A 13,409-nucleotide genomic window follows, 5' to 3' on the forward strand; every position below is an offset into this window, starting at 1 on the left:
TTCCAGAAAGACGACTTTTTTTAATTACTTCAAACAGAAGGAAAAGATAAGGAATAAATAGCCTGTTTCTCTTTGGCCAGTGTCCTGAAGATAAAGTCTGTTGCAAACAGAAAATGACTACTCTAGTTATTAATGTTAGTAAGCATCCCTTTCCAAAACAGAATATATGAAAGAGAACTAATATAATATCAGTTTTCCCTCCCATCAGGCTCACACATTTTACCCAGGAAGCTGTGTAAAGAAAACAGTGTATTACTACAATCACATAGACCATGCCCATTTTTGTTTGCAGATAGCTCTAGAATACTATTTCACCCATCTCTATTCCTGTAAGTAGCATGCTAGTCTGAACATATTAAACTAATTTGTGGATTGTGAATTATGCCTAGAGTAAGTTCATTTAACTATCAGTGAGAAAACACATTTGAAAATTTTATCCGTGGTCTTAACTATGGGCACCTACTTAATTACCACCATTAGTTATCCTCCCCAAACTGTAGTGAAAGTGCTTTTAGTGGACAAAAACTTTCTGCTTCTCAGAAATTTTTCCTCCCATACCAGTTGGGCATATAATATGATCTTGTATGTCAATATGTTCATTATTCTAATTCAGGGGTGGCCAACCCATAGCCATGAGTGCAGCATTTGGTATGCAGCAGATCTGGCAGGGAGCAGAGAGAACAGTGGTGATCAGGCAGGGAACAGAGAGCAGAACAACAGATCAGTCAGGAAAGAGAGAGTAGAGCAATGGATCAGGAGAAGGGGACTGGAGAGGGGAAAGGGCTTTCGTGGCATGCCAGCAAAAAGGTAGGCCCCCCTCCTGCTCTAATTGGTAAAACTAAACTTGACTTTAATCTTTACAAGCAAACTTTGTGCAACAACAGTAGTCACTAATGTAACAGTTTTGGTACAAATTTAAGACATACCTGTTTGACATCACGAACAAGGTGAAACAGTGTTGGGTTAGTTGGGCCTTGTTTCTTTATCACAAAAGAAAAAAAGGGAAAAAAGAATTTTGGACAATGTAATGAAAAGTGCAAGAGCAACACAGGAATATGGAAGCAAGAAGTGATATTCTTTACACAGTGACATTTAAATTACATCTCTTAACAGGCAGGAACAAGTAAATATAATAATTGTAACAAAGAGCAGTGAACGGTTCCTTTTCATTTCCAGTTTCCTTCAATTTTTTGAAAAAAGTATATCATTTTTAAAGTCACCCATTAATGTACTACAGTACATTATATAATCTCATCTATAATAAAGAATGAACTCCACTACGTCAGCACAGTTTGTTATAAATAGCAAAATTTACCAAAAAAAAACAACAACTCAGACACTACTCCTAATACTTATTTTCCTATTCATGTTTAGCAAATTTAAACATGAAAAGTAAAAGTTTTGTAATTGCTGCAGTCACTGGCCCAATAATACCTCATCTCTAATAGAAAAATGTTTTTCTGCCTTCTCTAACTTCTTTTGAAAGGCCCAAAGTAAATCAGCATATCTGCTATAGTATCTGCATATACAGCATATTAAATGTTAAAAAGCAGCAATTTAAAACAGGTTTCTCATTAAGTAGCTGTCCTCATTAAAGCCTTATCTTCAGTCACGTGGACTTATTCACGCAGCTCTGATAATTACGTTTCCAGGCTTTTTGTACTGATTACTAAGGCTGTGTGAAATGGCTACGTTTCATTTCGGTTTCGGATTTGGCTGTTTTGGAAGGACATGTCGGTGTATTGGATCACTATTCCGTTTTGATTTGGCCGAATCAGTTTTGGAGTTTTGACACTGTTTCAGCGCTGATTCGGATATTCACATCAGCCAGGGAGAGGCAGGCACAACCAGGCGGCTGCAGGTTCTCCCATCACTCCTCCAACTGTGCCTGCATCTCCCTGGGTGGGGGGAGCTGTGGGAGAAGCCCCCATGGCTGCCCTGCCTGGGCCCAAGCCTCCCAGCACTTAAAAAAAAAAAGCAAAAAAAAAGCCCCGCACTCACCAGCTGTAGTAGCCGCGATCAGGGCCTCTGAGGCCTTGTGGCAGAGCGCCCCCCCCGGCACGGTGCTGTATGCTGTCTGGGAGCTAGGGCTACTGGGGCTGAGCAATGCTGTGCTCTGGGTGACTGCTGCAGCCACCCCAGCTCCCAGACAGCATAAAGCGCCCTGCCAAGCCACGCTGCACCCACATGATGCAACAGCTGCTGTGCAGGTGCCAGGTGGGGGAGGGCAATCCCCACTGCCCCCAATTGCTGCATGGGGCTCTGCCATGAGCCCCCAAAAGCCCTGATCACTGCTGCTATAGCTGGTGAGTACGGGGCTTTTATTCTTTTTTTTTTTTTTTTTCTCACCAGCTGCAGCAGCAGCGATCAAGACCTCTGGGCGCTTGTGGCAGAGCACCGCCACGCAGCACAGGGCAGCGGAGATCTCCCCCCTCCACCTGGCACCCGCATGGCAGCTGTTGCATCGCCCAGGTGCAATGTGGTTTGGCAGGGCGCCGCATGCTGTCTGGGAGCTGGGGTGGCTGCAGCAGTCACCCGGAGTACAGCATCACTCAGCCCCAGTGGCCCTAGCTCCCAGACAGCATGCAGTGCCCTGCTGAGCCCCACTGCACCCACGCCATGGGGCAGCTGCTGCACGTGTGCCAGGAGGGGTGGGTGGCAATCCCCACTGCCCCCCACTGCATAGGGGGGCTCTGCTATGAGCCCTCAGAGGCCCTGATCACCACTGCTGCAGCTGGTGAATGCAGGGCTTTTTTTTTCTTTCTTTGAAGTGTCGGGAGGCTAAGCAGGGCAACAACAGGGGCATCTCCCACAGCTCCTCTGGCTGTGCTGGCACTGGCCCCAGCTGACAGAGGCAGCATGCTGTCACCCTGTTCACAGATCCAGGGGCCCGCACCCCCCAGGAGGGCTGCGGGGCTCTGCCAGACTCCTTCCAGAGGGTGCAGGCCCCCGGATCTGCGCGCAGAATGACAACAGGCTGCTGTCCCTCCCGCAGAGCACTGGGATTGGAAGGGACCTCAGGGACAGATAGTGATACTGGCCAGCTACAGGTGTCAATATCAGAGCAGTCCTTCTGCCCCTCTTCCCCCACCCTCTTCTTAGTTTCTGTTTCCCTGCAAGTCCGGCTCCAAAACATCTAAAACATTTCAGATGGTTTGGTTTGGTTTCGGAGATGTTTCAGAGCCTTCCGTTTCATTTCAGATTTGGTGTTTTGGGCACTGAAACACCTCAAAAATGAAACGTCTGCCAAAATTTCACACAGCCCTACTGATTACCCTAAAGCTTTAGTTTTTACAGTGCCAACAGTGTTCTTTAGCACCTGTTGTTCTACATGCAGTAAAATTGTTTATCACTACCCATGGCAGCAATTTTTCTAGGTGATCTTTATAAATACATGCATGCAGAAAATCAAGATGGTTTACATCTGTGACTTCTACAAACTGAATATGGCATATACAATTCTCTAAAGAAAGTAAAATCTGTCATTCACTCACTGTGTTGTAAAGTTCTTCCAGCCTGGGAATTGTAAGGAACTTATGCATGCTTACTCCATTTTCAATAAGAAGTTTCACAAATGCAACTCTATCCATCACCAGGGCATCTAACATAGCCTGTTCCAGTGATCCAACCTGAAAGTGGGTAGTAAAGGGAAAAAGTGGCACAGAGCAGTAAAATAGTAATCTGTTTGAAAAAAACCAGAGGTAAATGTACCTTTATTTATCCTCTAAAACTACTTTAAAAAAAAAAAATTGAGAGGCTTTATTTTACACAGCTGTAAGAAAACAAATAGTAACAGGACATTTAACACCTTGTCATTAGTAGTTTGTAAAACAAAACTGCTGCTACCCCTCAGAAGCACCATCAATTTCAAACAGAAATTACTGCCACAACAATATCCCTGTACTTTGACTAAAAAGTACTACAAGACTATTTTGTTAATGTAACAAGGGAAATCAACAACTGAAACTTGGTGCCTAACTAAACCAGTTTATAAGCCATAAAGAATAAACCTGTAAACTAGTGGTTCTTACCCAGGATGCCATGGCACTCAAGTGCCATGGTAGCGGTGGTAGCCACGTAAAACTGCCCTGCACAATCCCTCTTCATTAAGGCCCTCTCATCAGCCTCAGGGAAGCAGCAAAGCTGCCTGGTGCTGTGTAGCACTTCCTATTCCAGTACCACCTATGCTGCTCCCAGAGACAGGTTGTGTGTGGAACTGTTCCATTTATTTCTGTTTCTGGGAGGACTGTAGGGGGTGCCAGACCAAGTAACCAGATGAGGCAGCTCCTGCCTGCTTTAAGTTGATTAGAGACCCCTATTGCAGGAGGAGCACACATACATGGCACAGCCCTTTCCAGGCTGGCTGTGCAGCAGGCGCATGGGGCAGTTTCATCTGGAAGCAACGGAACCTGGCTGAGAACTACCCGGCACCAACAGTGATTTGCAGCTAGGGATGCTACACATTAAAAAAAATGGAGGTGGCATGCCATGACCCTAAAAAGGTTGAGAACCACAGTAATAGACGGTGAAGTTCAATATTCTATTCCTTCCAAATGAGAGCAATATTAAAGAAGTCCAAGTAAACACTGCAAAGTCTGATCCATCAGAGTTAAAGTTTTTATCTTTTACCATGACAGTTCCCCCTCAACTTATTTGGAATGTTTACCACATTTTTGAGATTCTTGGATTTTTTTTTAACATAAGTAAATAAAAGAATACAATAACTATAGGCATTTAAGTGTTCAGACTGCTCTTCAAAACCACTCTTCTAAAAATGTCAGTATTATACAGACTATTTCTACAGATTCAAAAGATTCATTCTTTGCAATAAAATTTAGCTTTGTCCTATAAAATACCACTGTGTTTCATTTAGAGTGTTTACATACCAGCCACTGTTGCCCATAAACAAAAACATGATTTTTGGCAATGTCAACTCGATCCCACGCCAGTGTAAGGACAAGCTGGTCAAGTGCAGATGCATTTGTGCCTAAAGAAAACAAAACATACACATATAATTTATAATGGTTATAGTGTGAAACTCTTAATATTTTTCTTTTTTCCCATACATTTTAAAAGAATATTAAAACATGAATTCCCCCTGAACTGACTGAACACACATTTACATAAAAAAACACACATATTTGTATGTCACTATAACACTATGGAACAATGTCATAACTGAAGAGCTCTAACAGTAGTTGCTAACTTTAAACAGATATTTTGAACTAAAAATCTCAAACTTCTAAGTACAGTACTTTATAAATGAAAATAGAAAAATATATACATTTAACACAACCAGCAATTGCTGGAATTGTTAAAGACTCTTAATTTTAAACTTCACCTTTTAACAGTGCTGTGAGTATTGCAACGTCAATATCTTGATGTTCATCTGACCCAACATGAAACACAGTAATCTGTTTTTAAAAAAAAAGGATGATAAATGAAAAGTAATATTTTAGTCCACTTTTAAAAACAGCAACTCTTCCATATTTAATACGTGCGATAAATAAACCTTTCACAAAGAAGTAGGAAAAAAAAGTTTGAAAAAATATTCTGACGTAAGCCCGAGTGTGTCTGAATGCTGATACCAACTGGAATTCAGTAAAATAGTAATGTATAGGTTTACATCCACCATCCCTCATTAACAAAGCACTGAAATACCCCCTTTAGAGACAATGTTTTCACAAGGCAATTTAAGCTAGTGCTAAATTTAAGCTGTGTCCTGTTCAAACATTGCACTTATTAGGAATGTTTTCCTGAATTGGGGCCAGAAGATAAAAAGGCTTAATCATCAGAACATTCAGGTGACATTAGAAGCTTTCACCTTCTAGTTATGATGACGATTCTTTAGTAGCTACACTAACTATACCTTACTCCAATGGCATCTTTGGTTCCTTTTAGAGAAGAATGAACTATAGGCTCCTGTCACTAAATCCAATGTCACAACTTTATCTTATCCTTGGGATGGCAAGCTCAGGTGTCCAAATAAGAACAGCACGGACTATAACTCTGATTATATACGAAGCTCCAAGTTTTTTGCCTGGACCTGCCAATTATAGCAACACTTAAATAATACAGTGCAAAAGACAGAAGAGGAAGAGCAGCACGTAGGAAAAAGAAAAAGAACAACTAGCAAGACAATTTAAAAAACAACTAGGTGGAAGAAGAGGGCAAGAAGATTTTCTTTTAGAAAAAGAATATCTTTTCAGTCAGAAATAAGCCATGCTGGTAACAGAAAAGTCATTTTGAGTGCTTTGAATCATTTTGAATGATTACTTAGCCAAGCTACAAAAAGTAAATGAGAAAATTTGGTTATGACCAGGGATCTGGGTTTTCCGTTTCCCACGGAAAAACGGAAAAAACCACGGATTCCCTGTTTTTCTCGGAAAAAACGTGGATTTCTCTTTTTAGCAGAGAAATCCGTGGATTTCCGTGGAGAAATCCGTGGATTTGCTTTTGCAAAAAGCTCTGGGAGGGTGGCACAGCCCCAGCCTGCAGGAGCCAATTGCAAAAAGGGCTGGAAACCCCCAGCCCTGGCGGAGAGGGAGGGAGAGGGGGGGGAAGGCAGGGCCTGAGCCTCTGAGGCAGCCAAGGCCGGCTCAGGTTCAGACTTGCCCTTCGCCCCTGGAGCATGGAGATAAGTGGAGCTGTGGGGCAGAGCTGGGGAAGATAGTTGGGGGCTGAGGGAGCAGGGGTGCTGCTGGCCCCAGGCAGCACATTGCAGCTAGGAGCAGGGTCAGGGGTGAGGGCAGGGGTGCCCCTCTGTGGGGGCTTTGCGGGAAAGCGATGCCAGGCACAGTGTGGTGGTGCCTGCCATGTGCGGGCCACACACATGCCGCCCAGCCGCCTGCCTGGGGAGGGGGAGAGGGAGGCTGGCATGTGGCCGCAGCACCGCTCCATGGCTGACGCTGCAGTCAGGGCGAGGGATGGGGGCACAGGGGGAGCCTGGGCTTGTACGTGGCACTGCCACTTACCTGGAGGCCCGTTATGGCGGTGACGGCCACTGCCTCCAAAACTTCCCGCTGCTGCCGCGGAGCCATGCTCGGAGCCGTGTGGCCGGCGGCAGCAGAGTGGAGTGGTGCAGCTGTGAGTGACTGCGTACCACCTGGCCACCACCACCCCAAGCTGCGCCGCTGCCCACACAGCTCCGAGCACAGCTCCACGGTGGCAGCAGGAGGGTTTCTATACAGAGGCCGTCACCGCTGGCACAGGCAGCCCCACACGTAAGCAGCAGCAGCCGCCCGTGTCAGCAGTGACTGTTGCTGCCTCCACAACCCCCCGCTGCCGCCGCAGAGCCATGCTCGGAGCTGTACAGCTGGCGGCAGCAGGTGGTGGTGGGGATGGCTGCGTGCCACCCGGCCACCACCACACTGCCACTGCCGCCCGGCCGCACAGCTCTGGGCAGAGCTCCGCGGCAGCAGCGGGAAAGTTTTGAAGGCAGCAGCAATCACTGCCATCACAGGCCTCCAAGTAAGTGGCAGTGGCTGCTGCACACAAGCCCAAGCCCGCCCCCTCCCCCGGCTGCAGCATCGGCCATGGAGCTGTGCTCCGGCTGCATGGCAGCCTTCCTCTCCGCCTCCCCCAGGCAGGCAGCGCGTGTGGCCCGCACATGGCGGGCACCACCACACTGCCCCCCCGTATCACTTGCCCACAAAGGCCCCCCCAGAGGGGCAGGCCCCACTCCCTCAGCCCCAGCCATCTTCCTCGGCCCTGCCCCACAGCCCCCAAGCCCCACTTACCTCTAGGATCTAGGGGCAAAGGGCATAGCTCCATGGTGGCAGCGCTTGCCCACAAAGTGTCCCCCACCCTGCACACAGCTGCCACCATCCCACACTGCCGTAGAGCCATGCAGCCAGCTGCAAGGCACACAGCTGCATGCAAGTCCTCCATTTCACCCCCCAGCCAAGCGGCACATATGTGGCCCGCAAACGGTGGTTGCCACTGCACTGCTGCTGCCGCGCCCTATGCCACTTGCCCACAAAGCTGTGCAGGTGGCCATGGGATGGTAGTACAGGGCGCAGTGGTAGAGTTTCAGTGGAGGCCTCCATGTGCGAACCTCCTGTCAGGCCAGCCGGCACGTGTGTGGCCCACCAAGTGGCACCCCTGCCCTCACCCCCTAGCCCTGCTCCTGGGAGTGGGCACAAGGGCACATTCCCCCCTTCTTGATCAACCCCCCTAGCACCTTCCCTTTCTCCTGCCCTGCCCCACCCCTTCCCCACACACACACTTACCTGCTGGAGTGGGTGTCAGTGTCTGTGTCTACATGTCCATGGGTCTCGTGGGCTGTTGCGAGTGGCATTACGAGGGCTGTTGAGACGGGGGGGGGCACCAGCAGCACTGGGAGGGGCTGTGGGGGGGCCTTTAATTTTTATCACGGATTTTGGGTTTTTAACCAGAGAATTTGCAATTTTTAGTCAGAGAAAACCAGGATCCCTGCTTATGACTTATTTGGAGCCTTAGTCTGAGAGACTCCATCCATCAGGATAAGTTTTCTAATGAATGAAGTTTGATTTGGATCCAATTAAATCCTACAAGTTTGTGCCTATAAATAAAGACTTCCTAAGATGAAATCTACTTACAAGTTCTTTTTTTTTCATGCATTCCAGCAGCGTCTGAAAGAGATGAACTGCCTCACTCTGACCGAAGTTAAATGTCTTTTTGATAGTTGAAATAATTTCAGGTTCTGCTCCTTCAGGAATGTTCCTGAGATTATAAAAACATCCAAAAAATCTATATGGTTATGTATGAACTGCAAGAGTACCAATACACTGAATTCAAGTAGTCTTGAGGATGTATGTGTCCAAAGTTCTGGACACAGACAATCTTTACTAATAAAACAGCTGTCCAAAGCTAAAGCAATTCCTCTTCCTCCAAACTAAATTTTTCCCTTGATGTTCCCTAAAAGCAGTTCAGCCTCTCCCCACTCACACTGGGACCATCTTGAAATATGAATACTACCACATGGGCACCCTGTCTATTTCCTATAACAGAAAGCTACCGATGATCCAGGAGCACAACATACATCCATTTCCTGCCGGAAACACCATTTCAAACAGGCAGCCACATTTTGCACGGTCACAAGCCTGTAGGCTTAAGGTTTAGCAGAGTCTCAATAAAATTTATAGATTCTATTTTTCCATCTCTTCAAATTAGCTCCCACTATACGTGAAGCTAGTTCATGGAAACATCTGACAGTTATTACACATTCAAATGATGCTTTCCAGGAAACTAGGCAACATGACAGGACTACCTAGGTCTTGCATCTGGGAGATCTGGATCAGTTCTTACTGTAATCAAAAAAGATCAAGAGGATCTCATCCTATTCTTCTTCTGCAACCATAATTAAAACCCCACAGTTTACAATTTTGGCTCATGAGAAACCGACAACGAAAACAGTAGGGAGAATGGCAGCTCCAGACCAAAGTTCATAGCTGTGTGGAAAACTGTTTAATATGAATAGCTGAAACAAGCTCTTAGCCCTTGCTTTTCACAAAGATGAGTCTCCTGCACACATCTGGGCTCTCAAAAGGAGTCTAGCACTGTTAGTCAAATTTTAAAAAAACCAACCAGAAAATTGACTTACCCTCCTTCTTCTGTTTGTTTATGAACATGCGCCAGAATGTCTGCAGCTCTACCCGTTCCCTCACATACCACCACAGGCACAGGAGGATTTTCCTGAAGGTATTCCAAAACAGTGAGAACAACATTTGGACCACCTTCAAATACGAGTGCTACCACAGGGACACCCTGTCCAATTCCTACACAAATTGGAACAAGAAACATAAAAGTCTTGAAGTCAGAATTACTCTTCCTTTTACATAACCCACAACATTAGATCAAATAATTTAAATGTTTAATCAGGCTTTCTCAAGTATACTTTATAGCAATCAGTAACACAAAAAAGTTATTATTACTTGCACATAATTACTATGCCATAGGAACTGAGGTCTTTTTATATTTGAATAAAAATATGCAACTTAAACACATTGTTTTAAGTAACAATTTAATACTCACAGTATGTTATATCAGTTGCTAAATCAACAAGAAGTGAACCTTAACCCTTCGCTGCATCACAAAAGAACACTCTCATGCTAAGTAATAAAGCAAAGTCTCTTCCTCAACTAAAATTTTTCCTGGCTTCTTCCTTAAGCAGTTCTGCCTCCCAACTACTCACACTGGGGCTATCTTCAAAAAAATAAATGCTACCCCATGGATACCTGGTCCACTTCTATAACAAAGTTGCTGATGATCAGGAAGACATAAAAATATATACTTTATAATTTGAAAAAATTAACTTGTTACAAGTAATAATATTGGTACAGATTAAGTGCACAACAAATACTTCAGGGGAAAAAATGCCAAACATAAGCACAAGCTCATTTTAAAAAGCTTTAAGCATATTCTAGTAGAAATGGTTCCAAATACTCTACTCTCGTTATGGGGCCACTGGCATATTTTGAAACCAGGGAATTTTGCCAGAAAAGGTCAGTTCGTAAGTCCAGTACATAATACTATATATCAGGGATGTCAAACATGGCCCAGGAGCTGGATTTGGTCTGTGGAGCCTCTTTATCCAGACTACCACCCTCTGGCCAGCACTGCAACTTGGGCCTACTAACCACGCTGGGCATTGCCATCAGTAGCACGGTGTGATGGCCACTGTGGAAGCCCTCACACCCTGCTTGGATCTAGCCCACAAGTAGCCCCATGGTCTGGATCTGGCCTACGGTCCCAGGTGAGTTCGACACACCTACTGTATGCTATGTTCTCTCACATACAAACAGGTTTTTATTCCAAAAATCGGCTGCAATAAGTTGGTGTGCCCATCATATGCAAGGAAACATGGTAAGGGTAAGGCCTAACACTTCACTTTGGCTGGGCAAAATTGAAAGTAAGGTCTGCATGCAACTGACAGGGAGCAGAACAATGGGCAGGCTCGGCTCCATAGCCGTTGTTATTTAGTTACTTACTATAAGTAAAGATGGAGAGGCACAACAGCAAGGGGCACAACTCTGCACCGCCACCCCAGCTGCTGCTGGATGGGCAGGGGGCACCTTGCTATGGTGGTGGCACCAGGCTTCCCTGCTGCGCTCTGCCCTACTGCACCAGGTCTCACCCGCTGGGCCCCAAGAGGGGAAGGCAGTAGGGTGAGGAGCCCCAAGCTCACAGCAGGCAGCCTGCCCCCACCCCTCCCTCCCTCCCCTGAGGAAGGAGTGCAGTGGAGAGGAGCCAGCCCCACAGACGAGCCACTCATGGCCCTGTCCTGCTCATGTGTATGGTTCCCCCCTGCCTGACTGCCCTCCTGCTGCTCCCCACAGCCCCTTGCAGGCTGGAACTCTGCCAGCCAGCAAAGTGAAATCCCCCCATTTTTCTCCTTAAAAGGAGAAAATCTGGGTTTTACTGCATTTTTCCGTAGCAAAGGGAAAACCCGGATCCCTGAAAATTACAAAGCAAAATGATTGTGGGGGCAGGGCAGGAGAAGGGAAAAAGTGATTAGCCCCTGCAACAAATCCATTGGGGATATTTCACTAATTTAAAAAAAATCAGGAATTAATGATTGATTTTTTTTGTACTGTAGTACAGGTTTCCCTTGCTTTATGCTGTACATATGTGCCTGGAAAACGGCGCATAACTCAAATTTGCATAAAGGAAACCCACTTTACAATGTAACAAATACAGAAACTCTCCAAGACCTCGACTGTATTGACCCCCAGACCCATTTCTACCACTTTTACAAGACAATTTTGGTCCTCACCAACAGCAGACAGTACACACAAGCACAGGGCACTATCATAATGGAGATGGCAACTACAGAAACGCGTGTTGCAGACAATGAGCGAGGAGCACAGAACCACACAGGAGACTATATTTTAGTGCACGTCACTCCCACAATGCACTGCACAAAGCAGCTGACTGAGCTTCCACTACACTGACCACATAACAGTGAATTTACCTCGCATATAACAAATTTTTGGTATAAAAAGGGTCATTGCATGAGAGAGAATTCACACATACAGAACCTGCATAAAGCGAGGGAAACCTGTATTCTAAAGCAGCAAGCTATGATTTAAAAATAGGTTGTATCAGAGATCCCCAAAGACAATTAATCTGCTTTTTAAAGTTGGTAGGATACCTCCAAAGTATTTCAAAGAAAACTACATAGAAGTCTGCAGTCAGGGGCTCCCCTAAAAATAAAATGTAAATTGCCCAAGATGGAAAATCCACACAAAGCCAGAGTTCAAGAGATCAATATTAAGTATGGCCACATGGTACACACATCTTTACAAGCTACATATACCTCTCCTAACTTAAAGAAAAGTCAGACAGTGAACTGAAAGCATAGTAATGAATTTTAGCACTGCATTTTTAAACAAAATCATATGAACTTAATTTTATATTTGTACTAGACTCAACATGTTCCATTTGTTGGGAAAAGGTTAAAACGCTGATTAGCAGACATATTAAGTACAGTTAATTCATAGAAAATCTCTAGGATAGCTTACACCTACAGACAGCATACTCTTACTGCTGCGTGAGAAACCATACTAATAACAGAATACAAGAGTTGTAACATATTATTTAGACAAAGATTATGAGATCCTTTTATAAATTAGGTAAGCCAGTTATTCCTAAACCTTGCAGGTTTACAACCCCACTGTAGTCAAGCTGCACATTCTCGTACCCCCTACTTCAGCTCCCATCACTGCCAATCCTCCCTCACTGGAGGGTAATGAATAGGAATCAGTGGCAGTGGAAGTGGATTGCTAACTGCTGCCGTGATCTGCAGGTGTCCCTGTTCCTCCTCCCCTGGCCAGTAACCTTTTGCATGCCCCACAATTTGGGAAATTCTGAAGTAAGCCTTCCCTTGGAGAACTCCAACTGCTACAGAAAAAAAATTATCTTTTCTTCCTTTCTAATGTTGTCCAATAAACTGTTTCCAGAGAAAAAGCAAACAATATGCATAATTTCACAGGCGCTTGTCACGTTTCATGCAACTGGGAAGATTATAAACAGGGATCCAGGTTTTCTGTTTGCGGACAAAAAACACAGATTTAGTCCTTTAAAAGCTGGCAGAGTTCCAGCATGCAAGGGGCTGCTTGGGGCTGGGGCTGGTACTGGGGCGGGGAGCAGGATGCAGGGGTGGCACCCCCTGCATCCTGCTCCCCGCCCCAGTATGTGCATGTGTGCGCACGCACATGCACATGGTTAGCAATATAGCCAAAGAGCAGTGGAAAGCAGCTTCTCAGCTGCCTACAGGTAGGTAGAGAGGGAAGGGAGGTATAGGCAACACAGGGGGCATGGGTGGGCAGACTGAAGTAGCAGTGGCCATGGTGAGGGAGGGAGTGGGGCAGGGTTGGCAGCTGGAGCTGGGGGCACTGCCCAGTTGGAGCGGTGCTCAGGGCTGGGCC

The 13,409-nt window shown here is 45.7% G+C and overlaps 1 protein-coding gene across 2 annotated transcripts in view; it reads right to left on the reverse strand.

Annotated features, from left to right (window-relative positions):
- Positions 1-8,579: 8,579 nt before the first annotated feature.
- The window catches only part of LOC102369062 (transient receptor potential cation channel subfamily M member 7-like), a 57,848-nt gene continuing 53,018 nt past the window's right edge, over positions 8,580-13,409 (reverse strand). The window contains exons 8-9 of one of the 2 annotated variants that reach the window (XR_001358582.2): positions 9,584-9,675; positions 8,580-8,703 (exon numbers count right to left, since the gene is read on the reverse strand). Coding sequence is in view for 1 of the 2 variants with exons in the window: in XM_006030410.3 (XP_006030472.1) it covers positions 9,580-9,758 (179 nt within the window). In the remaining variant the exon portion in view is untranslated. Of the gene's footprint in view, positions 8,704-9,579; positions 9,759-13,409 lie in introns of those variants that run through there. The other variant, XM_006030410.3, reaches the window with a different exon arrangement.

The sequence above is a fragment of the Alligator sinensis genome, unplaced genomic scaffold (assembly GCF_000455745.1).
Source record: "Alligator sinensis unplaced genomic scaffold, ASM45574v1 scaffold476_1, whole genome shotgun sequence".
NCBI classification, from domain to species: Eukaryota; Metazoa; Chordata; order Crocodylia; family Alligatoridae; genus Alligator; species Alligator sinensis.